Source organism: Dipodomys spectabilis, unplaced genomic scaffold, assembly GCF_019054845.1.
Source record: "Dipodomys spectabilis isolate Male_0828 unplaced genomic scaffold, ASM1905484v1 ptg000125l, whole genome shotgun sequence".
Classification (NCBI taxonomy): domain Eukaryota; kingdom Metazoa; phylum Chordata; class Mammalia; order Rodentia; family Heteromyidae; genus Dipodomys; species Dipodomys spectabilis.
The window spans coordinates 10,556,319-10,577,741 of NW_024870802.1; the positions used below are offsets into that span (position 1 = coordinate 10,556,319).

The window sequence follows — 21,423 nt, forward strand, 5'->3', positions numbered from 1 at the left end:
AGAATCATATCCCTGCACTTTAAATTCTTGCCAGGGAAAAACAAATTTTTAGACTGTTCTAGGGAGAAGATAATCATTGCCTTACATTTTACTTCTGTCTCAAATTATTTGGAGAATCAGCCAGTGTGAATCAATACAAAACAAAAATAGCTTTCTAAGGGTAGCAGCTGTCATCATCATTACTGATCTATTGAGATCAAGAATATACCTAGCCAGGTGCTGGTGGCTCATGCCTGTAATCCTAGCTGCTCAGAAGGCTGAGCTCTAAGGATTGTGGTTCAAAGCCAGCTGGGGCAGGTAAGGCCAGGAGACTCTTATCTCCAATAAATCACCAGAAAACTGGAAGTAGTGCTGTGGCTCAAGTGGTAGAATGCTAACCATGAGGCTGAAGAGCTGAGGGACAGTGCTTAGGACCAGAGTTTAAGCCCCATGACTGACCAAAAAAAAAAAAAAAAAAAGAATATACCTGAAACCTAACCAGGCACCACAACCCAAGAGGCTGAGATCTGAGGACTTAGATCTGAACCAGCTCAATCAGGAAAATCTATAAGACTATTATCTCCAACTAACCAGCAAATAGCCAGAAGTGGAGGTGAGGCTCAAGTGGTAGAGTTCCATCCTTGAGCCCAAAAGCCAGCTAAGAGAAAGAGGACCTGAGTTCAAGTCCCAGTATCAGCACAAAAAGAAAGAAAGAAAGAAATTGAAGAACAAATTAGCACAGAGCAATGTAAGAGCAGAAGTTCTATGATTCAGACTAGGAATAAGCAGAGATAGAAGCAGCAGGATTGTCAAAAGAATACTGTCACTTGAAGTCACAGAACTGGCCTCTTTGGTGCCCTTGATGAAGAGGCTGGAAGAGACGGGAGACTATACCAGCCTCCACCTGTCATGATAATTGTAAACAAAGGTATCCAACGAGGGGGGAAATAGCAGATGACTCATGAAACCATCACGATGGGAAAAGCAAAGGTCTGGGGAAATGATACAGACAACACTACTCACTGTATAAATCTGTTTCATCTAGGATCTCAGATTTGATGATTTCTTCAATCACATCTTCTAAGGTGACAATTCCCAGAACTTCATAAAATGGGTCTCCTTCTCCTTCATTGTTTACCCGCTGCACAATGGCCAGATGAGATTTACCTTTAAAGAAAAGAAAGTTTTACAACATGATTTTCTGGATTCCCCAAATTTCATGTCATATATTTTTAGTGGGAAAAAAAAAAAAAAAGGAAAGGAGAAACAGTGCGGGTGCTGGTGACTGAGTCTCCCGGCCTTTCCTGCCCCCGCTGCCTTTGAACCATGATCCTCTGATCTCGGCCTCCTGAGTAACTAGGATTACAGGCGTGAGCCACCAGCACCCAGCAGAGACTCTTATCTCCAATAAACATCTCAGAAAAACCAAGAAGGAGCACTGTGGCTCAAGTGGTAGAGTATTAACTTTAAGCAAAAGAAGCTCAGGGGCAGTGCCCAGGCCCTGAGTTCAAACTCTAGGACCAGCAAAAAATATAAAAATAAAAATAAAAATAAAAATGTAACAGCAAATGTTTATGCAGCAAAATTTTGCTACCAAATTTCATTAGACTATGTTTTAGCCTCTTAAAATGGTGCAGAATAGCATAGCTGTGTGGAAAAGCTTCCTGAGCTATTGAAAGCATGAAAATGAGCCAGAACATCATCAAGTTGCTTGACATGCGCAGCACACCACTGACCAAGGGTTGTCTGTGGGCCTCCAGGATCCCCAGGACCACCAGGATAATGGTGAGGCCAAACCATTCTCCTAAGGATATTCAAGTGGTATTGGTCTTCACTATCAGCTCCACCAGCTCCTGCTAGTATTTGTGCAAACGTGCCTTATTTGGCACCAGTGGCAAGGTCATGGGCAGGCATGGTACCCATGCTCACTGTTCACCCTGCACACATGGTAAGAGAACGGAGTTTGTTTCTCTGAAGAATGTCCTTGATAAAGCAATACAAACCATTCACACCATTAAAACTTCATCCTTTAATGATCCGCCTGACAAAGAGGGATGGGCCATAAGCACTTCTGTGATTTTGAAGTATAATAATTGTCTTGAGGAAAGGAGGGTACTTGTATGGCTGAGTTGCCATTTGTTTATCAGCCAATTTTTCTTTCCATTTTGCAGGGCTGGGCATGGGCCCTCACACATGCCGGGAAAGGCAAGCACTCTACTGCTGACCTACCCCCCCAGCCCAGGCCACTTTTTGTTAGTGGTACTGGGGTTTGAACTTACTAACCAGGTGCTCTACCACTTGAAGCACATCCTAGGCCTCACTGAACACTTGAACTTGAAAGAATGACGACCAAACTATAGTATTTTGATGTGGGTACTTCACAGACACTTTTGCAAAAATGAACAAAATGAGCAGGAAAACCATGGGCAGTAGTTGCTATCAATGATAAAAACTGAGATTCCAATAGAAAATTTGAATTCTGAGAAGGTTGTATCTTATCACTATGAGCTTGACAGCTTCTCAATAGTTAAAAAGGTGGTGATATTAATAAATGCAGCTTTTAAATATTGCATACTGTGACATCAACTTTTTGAGGAACTGCAAAATTTTGTGAAGCAGTATTCTTATTTTTATTTTGGTGGTAGGGCTTGAACTCAGGGCCTGGACACTGTCCTTGAGCTCTTTTACTTAAAGCTATCACTCTACCACTTTGACCCACAGCTCCACTTACACTTTTGAGTGGTTAATTGGAGATAAGAGTCTCACAGACTATTGCCTGGGCTGGCTCCAAACAGCAGTCCTCAGATCTCAGCCTCTTCAGTAGTTAGGATTACAGGTATGAGCCTCCAGAGCCCAGCTAGCAGCAGTGTGGTCCTGGGGCTTGAACTTGGCCTGGGTGCTGTCCTGAGCCTTTGTGCCACAAAGCTAGCACTCTATCACTTGAACCACAGTTCCACTTCTAGTTCTTATTTTGTTTCTTTTTTTTTTTTAGTAGTTAATTAGAGGTAAGAATCTCATGGACTTTCCTGACTGGACTGGCTTTAAACTACAATCATCAGATGTCGGCCTCCTGAGTAGCCAGGCGTGAGCCATCAGCACCTGGCAGCAGTATTTTTTAAATGAATACAGTAATGATGTTACAAAATCATGTATGCATAAATGATCCATTCAGAGTACAAAGAACAACAATGGATTTTTTTAAAGAAATGTTTAAGACTTACAGTAGATTCTGGAGTTTTTATTACTTCAAAATAAATTCTCTAAATTAAAAAAAAAAGACTTACAGTAGAGTTGTAAAGACAGTATAGTGCTCCTATAGACTCTTCACCCAATTACCCCATAATTCTATCTTACCACAATACATTTGTCAAACTATGAAACCAACATTAGTAACACTATTATTAAATAAACATCAGAGTTAATTTTTCCAAAAACTTCTTTCTTTCTTTCTTCCTTTCTTTTCTTTCTGTGACTAGCTGGCTGACACTCTACCACCTGACCCCCACCTCCAATTCCCCTTTCTGTCTCATTATCTCATTAGCCAATCAAAGCAGAGATTAAATTACATTCAGTTGTCAAATCTTCCAGCCTTTGAGTCTTAGTCTTATTTGTCAAGATGCTGACTAGCTTGAGTACAAGACAGGACTCCTGTGAAATGTCCTGAGCTGAGCATGTCTGATACTCTTCTCATGATGAGACTGGGTTTGGGTTTCCAGTTCCATCAAATCAGGGGTTACACATCTTCCCACCATCACTGATGGTTTGTCACTTGGTTAAGGTGGCATTTTCCAGGTTTCTTCACTGTAAGCTATTCATTTTCTCTTGCCCTAATTCTATTTGTGGAAGTGAGTTGTTGGTATACCCTATCTCTAAGGGGATGGTGGTGAGCAGCAATTAAGCTTTACTTTCTGGAATATCTACCAATATTGTCTGGAGAGGAGAATTTGTACATGTATTCCTCTGAATTCTGCTGCAAAGATTTCAGACCAAAAGATGTTAATGGAACTGAGTTTTTTTTAAGTCTACCAGAAATAATAATAATTTTTAGAAAGTCCACTGGTAGGATCTGAGATTCTAAATGCATTTAAACTTAAGAAACTACCACTTAGGGAGTTTTGTTGTATATTAAAGGAGAATACACATAACTGTCCACAGGCTGTTAAAATACCCTTCTCTTTCTGCAAATGCATCTCTGTGAGGCCAGATTTTGCTCATATACTTCAGCTAAACACAACATTGTACAGACTGAATGCAGAAAACATGAACTGATTCCATTCAGCTAGGTAATAGAGATTCAAAAGACATTCTCCTTACTATTTCTGTTTTGGATAATATGGCTATTTTAAATAAAAATGTTATTTAGGTTAACATGTAATGGATTGTTACCCTATTTAAATGAGGTAAAAAGTAAATATAGTTTAAATATGACAGTTTTTAACACAAAGTAAATATCAAAGGACATAATCCACATAAACCAAAGTTCAAGGATCCTCCAAGATTTGTAAGAGTCTAAGCGATCCTGCAATAAGAAAGCATAAGAATTGTTGCTTTGGTGGCTGAAGGTGGAGGCAAGGGAAGAACTCAAGCTCCCAAGTTCAACAATCTTGAACTTGACCTCTAGCACTGCCACTTGGTAGCCTTTCAAGCCAGATGATGATGGCAAACTATGGAACATTTCTGAGATTCTGTCTCCTTTTCCCCGAAACTAAGCTCACAACAACTATAACTGTACACAGTTGTGTACAGTTTTGTACAGCTAACCACCCTACAGGGTGGTTAGCACCCTGAAGAGACAGAGAAAGTGATAACTTATTACTTTATTTGTCTCCAATTTTAAGGCACAATCAATTATGACCAGCTTAGTGAGTGGGGGAAAAAATACCCCATTACATCAAACACACACACGATCAATTTTATATGTGATCATACATCACTGAATAAGCTGCATTGTTAAATGACAACTCCTTTGTAAAACTACCTAAAGAGAAGATTTAAAAAAATTATAACCAAAAAAAACAAAGGTACACTTCAATTTCAGGGGAAAAAAAACAAAATAGTGAAATATATCTCTCAAACACCTATATGGTTTCCCCATTCCAACCCATCTAAAACATATTCCTAAATTAAGCTAATGTATCAGGAAACTTTATCAAAATCAGGTGTCACACACACACACACACACACACACACACACACACACACACACACACACACACACACACACCCTATCTGTGGATTCTTTTTTAGTTTTTGGTGGTAGTGGAGTTGAAGTCAGAATCTTTCACTTGCTAGACAAGCATCTACCACATGAGCACGCTAAACATGCCCCTCGTAACATTTACACCTTTTAAGTGGCAGGGTAATGGGACAAGGGCTTTAAATAAGGTTTAGTTGACATTTTAGATTAGGTGGGTTCACACAGACACAACCAGACAGCCTAACAAGAAATCTGCTACAGGTCAGGTCTGATCAAGTTCCCAAACACCGGCCTCTAGGAACATGGCTTGGGATCCGAGGGTCAGCTGGCTTCTGTGTCCTGGCCCTCCTCAGTCCCTGTATGGGTGACAATATGGGCAGACTTAGAAATCTGAATAGTTAGACAATCAGGCATGCTAACAATTTTTATCCCTTGTGTGTTCATGCTCAAAGAATGAAAACATTTTGAGCAAAGGAGACTAGAAGGGAAATTTATCAGCCGCAGATATAAACCCTGCAGCAGGTCAAGTCAACTTGAGTCTAGTCAATTCCATCGGTAAGTTTCTCACATCTGCCTTCCCAAGGACCCAACATAAGCAGTTAAAAATTCTTGGTAAACGCTGTCTGTCGAAAGTTAAATTCTTTTGCTATTCCCAGCTTGTGATCATTTAAAAGGAATTTTCCAAAGCAAGGTCTAATATTAGACTCAAAATGAAGTTTCCATTCCACTGAGACGCTATTCTCACCAAAGTAACTAGCGCATAATCAGATTGTCTTGGAGCAATTCGTTTACATGCAGATGGGCATACTTGAAATACCAGCTGCAAAGTACCACAGATCGGGAAAGGGCCTTACTCTAGGAGAAATCACTCACGTGGACAAGACTTCATAGACTGAAAATTATTAAGTTTTTCCTGCCGGCTCTCTTGTACACTCACACCCTCACCTCTAGCTCTGAAATCCTGCATCGGCCCACAGCCACATTCCTTTAGCTCTGGAATTCCTGGTGAGAAGTCCTGTTTTCTGAACCCACTTCCTGGCACGTAGTATGAAGGAAAAGAAAAGAAGAGAGAAAAGAAGGGGGAGAGGGAAGGAGAGGGCAAGAGGGAGGGGAAAATCCCACCCCCCCTCTCCAGAGCCTTTGGATATCAGACACCTGCCTCACCTGCCCTCAGCTCCTTTGATATGGAGTCTTTAGGCTTCAGCTTGTAATCAACTTCAACAAGTGTACAGCACTTGGGAATCTGAGGCAAGAGGACTGCAAAATTGAGGCCAGCCTCGCCTACATATATAGCAAGACTGTCTCAAGAAAGTAAGGCTGGAGCTAGGGAAGGAGGGAGGGTGGAAAGGTGGCGAGAGAGGGAGGGAGGAACAGAATATAAACAACTTTTAAAAAGTGAAGTAGAAAAGGTTCTTTTTTAACCTGGGTGTCTGGAGGAATTGTCAGGATAAAAAGCAACTTTGAGAGAGAGAATAAAATATGAATAAACCAAATGATGGGGGTAAAAAAAGAAACTTGTAGATTCTCTTTTGTTGTTGTTGTTGTGGGGTTTAGACTCTGGGTCTGGGCACTGTCCCTCAGCTCTTCAGCTCAAGGTTAGTGCTCTACCACTTAAGCCACAGCCCCACTTCTGGCTTTTTCTGCTTATGTGGTGCTGAGGAATAGAACCCAGGGCCTCATGCATGCAAGGCAAACACTCTACCACTGAGCCACCTTCCCAGCCCATGAGTACATTTTTTTCTTTTTCTAGTCCTGGGGCTTGAACTCAGGGCCTAGGCATTGTCCCTGAGCTGCTTCTTTTTTTTTTTTTTTTTGTCGGTCTTGGGGCCTGAACTCTGGGTCTGGGCACTGACCCTCAGCTCTTCAGCTCAAGGCTAGCGCTGTACCAGTTGAGCCACAGTGCCTCTTCCAGCTTTTTCTGCTTATGTGGTGCTGAGGAGTCAAACTCAGGGCCTCATGCATGCAAGGCAAGCACTCTACCACTGAGCCACTTTCCCAGCCAAGAAACTAGTAGATTCTTAATCTCCAAAGAGAATCAGAATATAGCAATGAGCAAAATACATGATGACAACTATTCAACAACATTAAGTAAACTGCGTGAACTGTATGCAGTACAGTGGTCGTGACCAGGGCCTGGAAGCTCTCTCTGGTTACATGAGGTCTTGCCATGCATGCCCAAGTACTTTCAACTGTCCTTACATTTAGCAACCTCACCTCTCTCCTCCTAGTCTAGTCCTAGAAATGAAGGGAGACAGGAACACTAAGCCCAGTGAAAGAGAATATGAGTGGGCCTGCTTTCAGGGCTCCAGGAAGTCATCTCCACTCAAAATTCACAACACTAAGAAGTTGCTGTGATGGTCTCTAGCTGCTCTGTGTTCCAAGCAGGGCAGGCGGTCAAACAGAATGTAGGAGCTAGATCATAGAACTGATCTATACAAGAATTGGAATCCAGCTGGGCACTGGTGGCTCAGGCCTGAAGTCCTAGTTACTCAGGAGGCTGAGATCTGAGGATCATGGTTCAAAGCCAGCTTGCACAGGAAATTCCATGACTCTTATCTCCAATAAACCACCAGAAAACCGGAAGTGGCACTGTGGCTCAAGTGGTAGAGTGCTTGCCTTGAGCTGAAGAGCTGAGGAACAGCACCCAGGCCTACAGTTCAAGCCCCATGATCAAACAAACAAAAAGAATTGGAATCCAATTTCTACCTGTAGCAGAAATTGAAGTTTCTCTTTTGTATCTTGGCTGTGGACTAGCAAACTGGCCCAGCATGGTAGTAGGTTATCAGGTTTAAACACATGCCTAAGCTCTGATTTTGAGTGACTGACACTGTTTGTATTTTGATGATCCGCAAATGTCAACAGCCAGCAGGATAGCGACCGGGCTGACCAGAGTAAGTGTCATGGCCAGATGAAAACATTTGCTTGACGTCATCAACGTTACTGGAATGATGAGAAAAGGGACTGCAGACAGACTGACTGGAACAGGGGAGGAAGAAATCCAAGAGGGCGCATGAGGCAGAACTGAATCAGGAACAACTTCACACAGCTGTGCTAACAAGAAAAATGACATACGGTAGCCCTGAAGACCGAATAATGGGAGCACCAGGCAAAGGGAGCCCGTGGAGTCTTGCAACGCCACTCAAACCCCAGGAAGCAAACAAACAGAAGATCCGATAAAGAGAAACAAGCTGACATGTTCCGTTCACCATCCACAGCTGCGTCACACAGCTCCAAGGGACATGGTTACCACGGAACGCAATGCTTCCTTGGGCCATGTCGAGACTCCTCACTACCAAGGACAGAAAGACATTTGTTGTGTCCTTAATGTTAATAGGCTTCTAGTTTACTAACACAAAACTGTCATCATCCAGTGGGCAGGAGTCACAGGGCTCATGGGGACTTGGGAAATTCTATGGGCTGAGTGATAAAAGGAAGATATGCTCCAAGTTGCAGCGGACATACTGTGATGGCCACAGCCGCGATCTCCCAAGGAGGCCAGCCTACAAAGTCAGTCAGGGAAGTCAATACACTGAAGTCGGATTAGAATCAGATTCAGTCTGAGTTACAAATGAATACACTGATCATGTGGCATTTGAAAATAAGCATAATTTACAAGCCATAAAACACTCTGCTATGAATACACCAATGATCTCTAGTGTCAGATCAATTCATTTATTTGTTCAATAAATATGGAATAGCTACTGTGCCAGGTTCCTAGCACAGGGAACAGGGTGAAGCGTTGGGCCTCCAGGAACACTCTAGTACAGAAGCAGGTACCAAGGGAAACTAAAAATCCATGTCAGATTGTGAGCAATGTGCTACAAAGAGCAAATGGTTGGGGCAGGATGGTATTTCACACAGGGCAGGGCCTTCGGGGGTAACATCGGAGCAGAGCGGAATGAGCCGAAGGAGTCACGAGCAGCAGACGTAGGATGCTTCAGGTGACAGAACAACAGAGTCCCTGAGGAGGCGTGCGGCTGATGTGGCTGAGATACAGGGCGTAGGAGGGAAAAGGGGAAGATGGGAAGTCACGTAGATCGTGAACTGTCACAAAGACTTCAGCATTACTCTAGACTGTGACTCACTGGAAAGTTCTCAGCAGATGAGAGACATGAGCACTGTGATGTGTTAAGGGCTCACCCTGGGTGCGGTGCTGAGAAAGGCCAAGGCAGGTGGTAGGAAAAGCATTAGTGGGGACAGGGCTGGAACAGGGTGGCCCGTAGGGAAGCTGTTTTGGTAACCCAAGTCAGAGGATGGTGGTCACAGTGGAGCAACCTCTTGCGAGCTGGGATGGCAAGTGTGTGCTACCATGCCCAGCTTTGGAGATTATTTTAGGATTTGCTGAGGGATTAGATAAGGGGCAGAAGATATGGATAAGTACACCCATCCCCCCCCACACACCCCCCACACACACTTAAAAAGGAAGAAGAAAGAGGAGGAAAAGTAAGGATGGAGGAAAGATGATTTTGGTGACAAGATATGTTCAAGAAAGGGAATGCCATGGAAGAGGATCTGAGGGTTACAGCATAAGTGACAAGTGCAGACTCCCTAAGCCTATCCAGCATGACTTCTACTATAGCCCTGAGTGCTTTAACAGGGACACAGACTGGCCTGCCTCTGCCACGTACCCTAGCCAGCGAGAGAAGGCCAAGGGAGACTTGGTCTGTCCTCTCCAGAATAAGCCCTCTGGAAATGACTACCCTTAAATCTCTCATCCAATGTCGCTGATTCCAAGCATAAATCCTGCAATCATCTTTGTTCTGTCTCTTCTTTTCCTCCTTTCTAAGAAAAACTAAATGAATGCATGCATGCCCAAAGTACATGAAAAGAACTGCTTAGTGGTAGAGTGCTTGCCTAGCATGCAGGAAGCCCTGGGTTTGATTCCTCAGTACCACATACACAGAAAAAGCTGGAAGTGGCACTGTGGCTCAAGTGGTAGAGTGTTAGCCTTGAACAAAAAGAAGCTCAGGGACAATACTCAGGGTCTGAGTTCAAGCCCCAAGACTGGCAAAAACAAACAAACAAAACTGTTCCATGAAACTGTACGTGTAGAACCACTAACTAGGATGGGCTAGCAAGAGGTAGGCCATTAACAATGAATGAAGTAGGAAGCCAGGGATGGGAAAGGAGCAGAGACTGAGTGAGTAACAAGAGATGTAATTAAGTAGGTTCAGCGGTCCTCAGACTTCAAGAGGGATTCAGCCCACTGTGTCCTATTGTAGGACCAGAATCTTCTCCTCAATGCTATCTCTTTGCTTACAGACAGACCACCTGGAAGCCGAGCGACCAATTGTCAGGACAAGGGAGTAAGTCTACTATATTTTTGGTCTATGCAATTCTGTTTTCTAATTTGGATCTTGTACTCAAAAGAGACAAATCTGTGGGGAGATATCACCTGAAACAGCTGAAGCAGCTGGAAAGAAAGCTGGGCAGGGATGACCCATGCCAGCGGCTCAGTAATATCAGGAATCAGAAGCAATCATATGGTGCTTGTGTCTCCTTGTCCAACAGCTTGTTAGGATCATAAAGTCCTCATTCATCTCGCCACGTCTAGCATGACACCAGCTGCTTCTCTATTCCTTCATTTCCAAAGGAAAACTTTCTAAACCATGCCTAGTCAAAGTGTTCAGCTACTCCCAAGCACTCATGTCCCATCAACTACTAGCCTCAGAAAACATCAGAGAGGAGGGGTCAAAGGCCACTCATCACCCAAGGTCTCCAACTGTCCCCTGCTCCATCCACCCGTCTCTTCTCATGCTCTCACGTGCTCGTTGGCTGCCGTGCCTTCCCCTCAGGACCTCCTTCTGCTGGCGAGATTCTCCTCACCATCACAGCCTTTTCATCTTCCTTAACTCTTAACTCCTCGGAAAATCTCACCAATGTCAGGAAGCCTTTCCTCTTCCCAGAGGGAGAAATATTCTCTTACATTTCTGAACGTCTTAGACATCTGTCTCTTTCTGCCTTACGTTAGTTTGTTGGCTGCTTTGTAGAGCCTAGAAGCCCTTCTTTCCTACTCTTCTCTACCCTATCTTGCCATTTGAGGCACTCTGCCAGTCCCTTTTAGTACTGATTATTTTCAGTATAGAATCTTGTTTTATGCTAGGGTTCTCTGGACTGTGTTCCTCCTATTCGTGTTTCCCTTTGTTATTGGGATGACAGGTGTGTGCTGTTGCCTTCAACTATTGACTGAGATGTAATCTTGAGAACTTTTATGCCCAGGCTGGCCTCAAAGCATGATCCCTCAATCTCAACCTTCCAAGCAGCTAGGATTACCAGTGTGGCCCCTGTGCTTGGCCAATCCAGGCGTCATTCTTAACAGCAGATGAGTCCTTTCCTTATTCATTTCCCCCTCAGCTCAAAGGTTCAAAAGTCAAAAGAAAAATAATTCCTGAATTATATACTACATAACACAAACCAACATGAAAAGCCACTTTTCACAACAGAATTTTGTATCATACACAGATGAATGCTTATACATACACACTTTGTAGATCTTCTACTGACTCTTACACTGAGTAGCTTAGTATTATATGAGCTACAATGGATTCAGATTGCCAAAAGAGAAGTAATACAATTTCACTTAGGGATTTATCATCTAGTTATTTCTGTCCTATTAAAGCTAAAATAAGCTGGATGTGCAAGTGCATGGTTACAATCTCAGTACTTGGGAGGCAGAGGCAGGAGAATCACAAGTCCCAGACCAGCTGGGGCTGTAAGAGAAACATTGTCTAAAAAAGAAAAAAGCTAAAATAAAAATAAAACAACAAACTCCATGGATTTTTTAAAGTACTTATTTTACCTTACTATCCCCACCAGAGTGCATTTTTTCCAATAGAGTTTTCCCACCATAAAATAACCAGAAAAATGTGACACAGATCTTAAAATAGTCCTACATAAACAATATGTGTGTGTATATATAGAAGCACTTGCTGTATATAGAAATCACTGGGTTTAAGTGATGATAACTGTTGCTATTCTAGGAGACAAAAGCTCCCTTTTACCCAAAACTTTACTATTTCCAAAAATTCCAAAGGCCAACCAGTAAGTGGAGGCCTGGTCCCGGGCAGGACAGCAACCCCAGGCCAGTAACCAGTGACCTGATCCCAGGGCTGCCATGTTTACTGGGGTGGAAGATGGGCTCTTGGTGTCTAGAAAACCCACAGAAAGGGGCTGGGAATGTGGCTTAGTGGTAGAGTGCTTGTCTAACATGCATGAAGCCCTGGGTCAATTCCTCAGTACCACATAAACAGAAAAAGCTGGAAGTCGTGCTGTGGGTCAAGTGGTAGAGTGCTAGCCTTGAGCAAAAAAGAAGTTCAGGGCAGTGCCCAGGCCCTGAGTTCAAGGCCTAGGACTGGCAAAAACAAAAAACAAAAAAAACCTCAGAAACCTAGCTCTTTGTAGTGATGAAGAAGATTTATTCCATACTGTTTCCTGCTAAGATCATATCATGAATGGAAGTCTGAATTTGTTGATAATGCACTGGATTATTAGATTTGCAATGTGTGTGCGCATGCACATGCACAAGCACCAGTACTGGACCTTTAACTCAGGGCCTTGCTTTCTCACTTGGCTTTTTCATTTCAAGGTCAGAGCTCTACAACTTTCTGGGCTAAATTTCATTTATCCACTCCTTCTTGCATATTTCTACAAGTTTCCTCTGCCCTTAGATTTAAGTATTATTTTTGAGGTTATAATTGTATCTTACCTTAGTTATTAAATTCTATTTTTTACAGTATGCTTAATATGTCATCTAAGCATTTGACCTTGATCTTTTTAAAACACTACTTTTAGCCAGGTAAAGTGGCTCCCACTTGGAATCCCAGTTCCTTAGAAGGTGATCAAGAAAATAGCATTTTGAGATCAGCCTGGGCAAAATGAGACCCCATCCCATAATCAATAAGCTGGGATGTGGCAGTTTGTACCACAGCTACACAGGAGGCCATTGGTAGGAAGATATCAATCAATGGTTGGCCAAGAAAAAAACTCAAGACCTTCCCTACCTGAAAAATAACTAAGCAAAAAAACTGACTGGAGGTATGACTCCAGTGGCAGAAGACCTGTCTAGCAGTCCTGGTTCAAATCCAGCACGACCAAACAAGCAAACAAATAAGCAGAGGACTCGCCACATGTAACTGTCACCGATAGCTTTCCCATCAGGCAAATTCTCTTTTTCACTCATCAGATTTATATTCAGTACATAAACATTAGTCCCAGTACAGGAGCACGTGTACACAGATGTCTACTTCTTTGAGGACACATTTGTTTTTAAAGATGAGTCAGAAAATTATCGTTCATATTATGAAGAGCTTCTCTGCTTTATAAAATACATCATTTTTATTACAGTTTTGTTTTGAGATAACTATATATCTACAAACTGGTTTTTCAAAAGAAAATAGAAAGGTCCCACCTATTTTTACCCATGATCCCAGTGCTTTTCTCAGGTTCCCCAATGGCAATTGTGTAAAACCAGCCCAGAAGCTGCTGCCCAGGGCCCACTAGAGAACACGGCGCCACCACAAAGGCCTCTCTTTTGCGATCGTCCTTTTCTAGCCAGAACCTTTTTGCTCCATCTGCCTACCTTTGGATCATTTTAACAGCTTTCTTCATGAAGTAAGGGTACAGTTTTCTGTCGACAGTGACTCTTAAACTTTAGGTTTTAAGTTTAAATAACAGAAGAGCTCACAAGACGGCAATTAATAGGAAAACATCTTTTTTTTTGGTCTGGTCGTGGAGCCTGAACTCTGGGCCTGGGCGCTGTCCCTCAGCTCTTCAGGTCAAGGCTAGCACTCTACCACTTGAGCCACAGCACCACTTCTGGCTTTTTTCTTTTTGCTTATGTGGTGCTGAGGAATCGAACCCAGGGCCTCATGCATTGCAAGGCAAGCACTCTACCACTGAGCCACCTTCCCAGCCTGGAAAACATCTTTCAATCAACAGAAAATTGCTTCAGATGAAACTGATGTTTGAAGTCAGAACCTCCCTCTTGTTAGGTGGGAGATCTACCGCTGAGCCATGCCCCTCTTTTTGCTTTTGTTTTTCAGATAAGGACAGCCTCAGATCGTGATCCTCCTTCATGCCTCTCACTGTAGCTAGAATTACAGATATGAGCCACTACAGCTGGCTTGTTGATTGAGATGGGAATCTTGCTGACTCTCAGTCTGGGCAGCCTCCAACTGACAATCCTCCTGACTGCTGCTTCTCAAGTAGCTAGGATTCAGGTGTGAACCACCACATCTGGCTCTTCTTGTCCTTTTCTTTTTTGAGACAGGATCTTGCCATGTTGTCCAGGCTGATTATTGAACTCCTGAGCCTAAGTGTTCTTCCCATCGCAGTCTCCTGAGTAGCTGGGACTACAGGCATGTCTGGTTAGGCACAACTTTTAAAAATCAAGAGCAGGTTCCAATCCTGACAAGATGAACTAACCTAGCTAGAAGGGCTGCTATAAAATCAAATGCTCAGACTGAACTTAAAAAGCAGCAGAAAGCAGAGCCTTGATTTACTGAACATCTGAAGAGATACTTCCATGGCAGTAACATTTTTATTTTGCAGGCAGCTCCTCCTTGGCTTCTCTCAATGTGGACTGATTTAAGAGTTCCTGGTCATCTAATTCAACACTGAGCTAAGTGTGGCCACTGAAGGGATTTTGTGAATGTAATTCAAGTCCATGAGGGGTTGACTTTAAGTAAGGGAGATTAGTTTGGGTGGACCTGACCTAATCAGCCAGAAGGCTTAAGAGCAGGAGGAAGGCTTTCTGAAAGAAAGACGACATTCCACTTGTAGAGAAAAGCGTCAGAAGTTGGGCATAGCGACGCACACCTGTAATTTCAGAACTTAGGAGGCTAAGGCAGAGGATTGAGTATTCAAGGCCAGCCTGGACTACACAGTATGACTGCTTAAAAAAAAAAAACAACTAAAAGAGAGATGCCTGTGAGTTTTGGCCTGCTTGAGATCTTCTCTTTTTGAAGGCCAGTCCTGTCCACGTCAGACTCCTAGAGCTTCATAAAACATAAGCCAGGTACTTAGCGTAAATCCCTTGGTGACTGTGCACGTGTGTGTGTGTGTGTGTGTGTGTGTGTGTGTGTGTGTTTGTGTGTGTGTGTGTATTTGATGTCATTTCCCTGGTTGTACTCTGATGAAGAGACTCAGGATCCACGCCACAAGGGGATTGAGAAAGCCAGTATTAAAAGAAACTAGCTGGACGACGGTGGTTCATGCCTGTAATCCTACCTACTCAGGAGGCTGAGATCTGAGGACCACGGTTCAAAACCAGCCCAGGGAGGAAAGTCTGTGAGATTCTTATCTCCAATAAACCACCAGAAAACCAGAAGTGGCACTGTGGCTCAAGTGGTAGAGCTTGCCTCGAGCTGAAAAGCTGAGGGACAGCACCTAGTCCCAGAGTTCAAGACTGACAGCTGACCAAAAGAAAGAAAGAAAGGAGGAAGGAAGGAAGGAAGGAAGGAAGGAAGGAAGGAAGAAAGAAAGAAAGAAAGAAAGAAAGAAAGAAAGAAAGAAAGAAAGAAAGAAAGAAAGAAAGAAAGAAAGAAAGAAAGAAAGAAGGAAAGGAAGGAAGGAAGGAAGAAAGAAAGAAAGAAAGAAAGAAAGAAAGAAAGAAAGAAAGAAAGAAAGAAAGAAAGAAAGAAAGAAAGAAAGGAAGGAAGGAAGGAAGGAAGGAAGGAAGGAAGGAAGGAAGAAAACTAGACTAAGATCTCACTTCCCAAGGTCAAGACAATAGATAATAGATTATCTATGAAGATAGACTAGTGAAGGTGTGTGCCTCTTTACACAGATTGGCTTAGCCAACTTCCTAGTGGAAATAACAGAGCAAGTCAAGTAACCTTTCAGAACAAAAACTTAACTGCACTGTAGTGTTTGAAAGACAAGAAGACAAAGTCTTACAAGTACTGTGTTTAAGACCATCTTCTGACTCATACCTAAGAAGGCTCCCAGGCAGCACACGGTAGGCAGGCCCAGACTCCTTACCTCCACCTGCTTGTTCTTCAGTCTTCCTGTTAAATCCTTTTGCCAGAAATCCAATATGAGGCAATAATAGAAAATTCCAGTTACCATATGAATTGCTTAATGGACTTATCCAAAGGATTTGTGTGAAAGAGAGAAAAAAAAAATCCCATGAACCAACAGAACCAAGACTGAAGAGTTTTTTCCATTATTTCTTCTCTCCCAGAGTATTTAAAGATGTGGATTTTCCCATCTTTTAGGGAAATATTTTCTTATAAATAGTTGAGGCATGCCGGGCATCTTTTTTGGTGGTCTGTAACACTCACTGTACACTCCCTGGAATGTTTTCCTAGTAAATGATCTGCAATGGAAAGCATGCCTAACACAAAAGATGGCTCCCAGGCCGCCTTGATGGGAACCTTGCATCTTTCCCAAGGGACAGGTAGTTCGTCTACAGAAACTGAGGGCTTTATTTTAGCACCAACGAGGCCATTTTCATCTTCCTGTAGCCTTGTAGCTGTGGAAGGATGACAAATGAGAACTGGTCACACTAGTTGGGTAATGGTCCAACATATCTAGTAATAGTGGAAGATTTTAAAAAGAGAAAGAGAAATATTCTTCTGGTGTCGAAATAGCAGGGCTTTTGTTTTATGACTTGGATTTCTGTTTCTTCCCTGAGCTTCAGTTTTTGGACCTATCGTTGTTTCTGTGACTAGACTACTTCATACGATGGAATTAAATTCTTAGGGGATTTGTGCAGTACAAGGAGACAAGAAGAGCAATTACATAAACTTGCGCATAAGGATGGATCCTTCTGGTGATAGTCATAGTGAGCCAAAACTTCCAAAGCTCCAACTGGGCACTGGTGACTCTTGCCTATAATCCTAGCTACTTAGGAGGCTGAGATCTGAGGATTGCAATTATAAGTCTGGGCAGGAAAAGTCCATGGGACTCTTATGTCCAATAAACCACTCAGAAAAAAAAAGAAGTGGCACTGTGGCTCAAGTGTAGAGTGCTAGCCTTCAGCAAAAGAAGCTCAAGAAACTTCCCAAGCCCTGAGCTCAAGGCCCAGACTAGCAACAAAAGAAGGAGGAGAAAGAGGAAGAAGAAAGCCCTTACTCTCTTTTTTCATTAAACTGTCCTATTTTCTGAAAGTCCTCCCCAATGATCACAATGGAGAAAAAGGGTGCAGAGCAGTGGTTGCTACACAGCCATTGATTAGTGCCATTGTCATTCATTGAATCTTGGAACTGGAGGGGAAATTGAAAGTCACCTACTCTGAATTCTTACTTAACACATTCATCTCTCCTGCAACTTTGCACAAATAAGCTTGAAGAAAAAAAAACAAGGATAAAACTATTTCAAGATGCATCTCTTTGTCTTGAAAAAAAGTAAGTCTTGGAGCTTTGCTCTTCCATTTCCTATCCCTTTCCTATCCCTGGAAACCTCGAGAACAAATGCAGCAGACACCAGTGGCTCACACCTATAATCCTAGGTAGTCAGTAGGCTGACATCGAGGATCAAGGTTCAAAGCCAGCCCAGGCAAGAAAATCTGAAAGACTCTTAGCTCCAATTACTCATCAAAAAGCCAAAAGTAGAGGTGTGGCTCAAGTGGTAGTTCCATCCTTGAGTGAAAAAACTAAGACAGTGCCTAGGCCTAGATTCTGAGTTCAACTCTCTCTCCCTCTCTCTCACACACACACACACACACATACACACACACAAATACACATACACACAGAATCATATATAACTATATAATTAATATATATAGTTAGAGTTATAAAAAGTAAGTCACCCTAAATGCATTAAGAAAACTGAAATGGCCGGGTACCAGTGGCTTATGCCTGTAATCCTAGCTACTCAAGAGGCTGAGATCTGAGGATCGAGGTTAAAAGCCAGCCTGAGCAGAAAAGTCCCCATGAAACTCTTATTTCCAATTAACCACTCAAAAATGGGAAGTGGCATTGTGGCTCAGGTGGTAGAGCACTAGCGTTGAGCTGAAGAGCTGACAGACAATGCCTGGGCCCCGAGTTTGAGCCCCATGACTGACAAACAAAACAAAACAAAACACAACATGAAGCAGCAGCTTAGGGACAGTGCCCAGGCCCTGCGTTCAAGCCCATGACTGATCAAAACAAACAAAAAACTAAAATAATATTCATCTATAGCATGACCCCATTTGTATTACCTGAGTAATTCTCATAAAGTCTGTTTTCTGTGATTTTTACACCTCTGGGAGTTTCTCAAGGGCCAGGCTTCACTTTCACATCAAAAGCTTCAGAAACTAGCACAAAGTCTGATATACAATACTCTTAGTAAGTGTTGAATAAATAGCACAATTTAATCATAGGAAATGGAAGAGTCATAAAGTTCTAGGGAAAACATTGTTTTATCTTTGGAAGATCTTATCCAAAGAAGAGCTAATTATTTTTTCCCTGGGACATGATGCAGTAAAAGAAGCCAATGAGTGACCGCCAGGTGATAGTAATTCTGTTTCCCAGAAGAGTGAGCAACTGCCACCTCACCTAAGGCCTTGCTAATAAAAGACATTTATTTCCTATTAAATTTAATTGTGCTGACTTTACTAACTCCTACTGGCACCAAATTCTAGAACAATCTGTCCTGGATTGAAAAACATGTAGAATCAAACCCTGTCCCCCTTCTCGTTGAATTTAAGAACACCTTCAAAGAATTTCCCTTGACTTCTTAAACACACATGAATTTGGACTGGAAATGAAGACATTCTTATTCAAATTCAAAGGGTCATCAAGTTAAAAGAAAAAAAAAGATGTGCGTTTATTTTTACTGAGTGAACGAATAAATGAAGGAGTCAATGTGTAGAAAAAGGAATCAACGTTCATTAGGCTTTTCTGAAGATCCATAAAAGTAGGCCAATTTTAAGGGAGCTGCCCCTTGCTATAAATGACACCCCAGCTTAAGCCATCCAGGAGCAGGCACAGATAATACCACCTTGTTCCTGACAGGCCATTTGGGAGATCAAGGCTGTCTTGGATTACTGACCCCCTCACCAAAAAAGGCACCATTTTTAGAGCTCAAATATGTGTCACTAGAGAACAATGTCAGTGATTAAGAGCTTAAATTCCAAAATTAGACAAGGCTGGCTTTGGATCTTCGGCTCTGCTCAGGCTGCGTGACCAAGAGCATTTACTCCCTCTTGACCTCTCCCTTTACTCATCTATATATTGGAGCCATATCTTACATTTATTATGGAAACTGGAGAAAAATGATTAGAATTTGACACAGTGTTTGGCACACAGGCACTGCTCCATAAAAATAAAAATGATTAGGTTATGGGCAAACATAACCCTGATCTTGCTTCTTTCCTTCCTTCCTTCCTTCGTTTTTGTTTTTTTCCTTTTGTCAGTGCTGGAGTTTGAACTCACAGCCTCATGTTTGCTAGACTGGCATGATACCACTGAGCCGTTCCTCCAACCACTTCCTTAGTTTTGAGATAGTCTTGGCCCAGGCATGTATCTGAGCCATGATGTGCCTTTCTTTTTTTGGGGGGGTCCAGTCATGGGGCCTGAACTCTGGGCCTGGGCGCTGTCCCTCAGCTCTTCAGCTCCAGGCTAGCACGCTACCACTTGAGCCACAGCTCCACTTTCAGCTTTTTTTTTTTTTCTGCTTATGTGGTACTGAGGAATCGAACCCAGGGCCTCATGCATGCAAGGCAAGCGCTCCACCACTGAGCCACCTTTCCAGCCCCCATGACGTGCCTTTCTTAACAGGTATATGTCATCATGTGCCTCCTTTCCCTTCCTCAGAGACAGAATCTTATGGACTTTTTAGTCCAGGCTGACCTGGCACTATGCTCTTTCCAATCTCAGCCTCCACCCAGAGTTCAAGCCCCATGACTGACAAAAAGAAAAAAAGAAAAAGATCTCAGCCTCCAAATATACCTTAGAATAATAGACGTACTCCTAACTGCACCGAACTATGGGTTGAGAAAGGGTCTCATGGACTTTCTGGCCAAGTCTGGCCTCAAACAGCGATACTCCCATCCCTAGCCTCCCAAGCAGTTTACGATTACAGGCATGGGCCACCAGTGCCTGCCTTTGGATCACTCTTTTCTAATGTCCATAGAAATCAGATCTTGGAATCAGTGGAATTATTTAGCCACAAATAACTATTTTAGAAATATAAATGGCAGGCTCCTCGAAGACCACCTTTATATCACTTGAGCATTCAATCCTAGACAGGCTTGTTTTGAAATTCTTCCGGATAGCAACTGTACTGTTTCTCAGGACCACAACTCTGCAGTGCGGTGAGCCACACAAGTTATGGAGATGACTTCCCTCCCCTCTCACCTCTAGAAGTAGCTGCTCCCGCTTATTGGATGTGGCAGTGGGGAGGGCGGCCCCTGAAGGAAGCGTGGACAGCCACTGCCTTTGTCATGTTTCCTCTGTGAAGAAACAGAAGACTTCAGTTCCTAGGATTGGTTGAACTCTAGAATAGAGAAGTAAGGAATGGCTTTCTGCCTTCCTAGCAATCTCCTCACTCTCTGGGCAGAGTGCCACGGCAGCAAAACTGTGACACATTTGGTCATGAATCTTAGTCAGAAAACTGGAATGATGATCAACACAGTAGCTTGCAGTACATAATAAACTGAAGGACGCTGGCACAGAGCAGAAAGAGATGCAAAGACCAATGGAAGAAGAAAAAAGGAGAATGAAATCATGTACGATGTCATGATGCCCCTGCCATTTGCACAGGTTGAGGATCAGAATTCAGAATGAATTTGAGGTCAATATAGATGCTGGCGCCTGGCATGGATGCATTCAACACCTGTTTTGTGAGCGCTTACTTCATGCTAAGTTCTGTAGTAGGCCCTCGGAATCGAACATTAACATGTACAAATCAGATGCATCTTTACTACACAAAACTTCTCACAGAGAAGACAAGCAGCAAAACACTTATAGAAGACTTCCAGCTGGCCCCCATGAGACACTCTCCTCATCAATTGACTGACCCACCCCAACAACACCCCAAAGTGCCTGACTGCAGACCACTATCTAGTCCTACCTGGATAAAGAAGAATGTTCATGAAGAACTGGTCATCTATTGATGATATGACATAGGTACCTACCATGGCAACTATGTAATTTAAATACTACAGAAGCTGAGCACTGGTGGCTCACGCTTGTAATCCTAGCTACTCAGGAGGCTGAGATCTGAGGATTGCTGTTCAAAGCCAGCCTGGGTAAGAAAGCCCATGAGACTCTCATCTCTAATTAGCCAGCAGAAAACTGGAAGTAGAGCTGTGGCGC

General features: G+C 42.9%; 1 protein-coding gene across 4 annotated transcripts in view; it reads right to left on the reverse strand.

Moving 5' to 3' along the window:
• The window catches only part of Cnnm2 (cyclin and CBS domain divalent metal cation transport mediator 2), a 122,174-nt gene that overhangs the window by 24,895 nt on the left and 75,856 nt on the right, over positions 1-21,423 (reverse strand). For all 4 annotated transcript variants that reach the window (XM_042689344.1, XM_042689345.1, XM_042689346.1 and 1 more), the window contains exon 2: positions 1,003-1,146. In XM_042689344.1, coding sequence (XP_042545278.1) covers positions 1,003-1,146 — 144 coding nt within the window. The remainder of the gene's footprint in view (positions 1-1,002; positions 1,147-21,423) is intronic.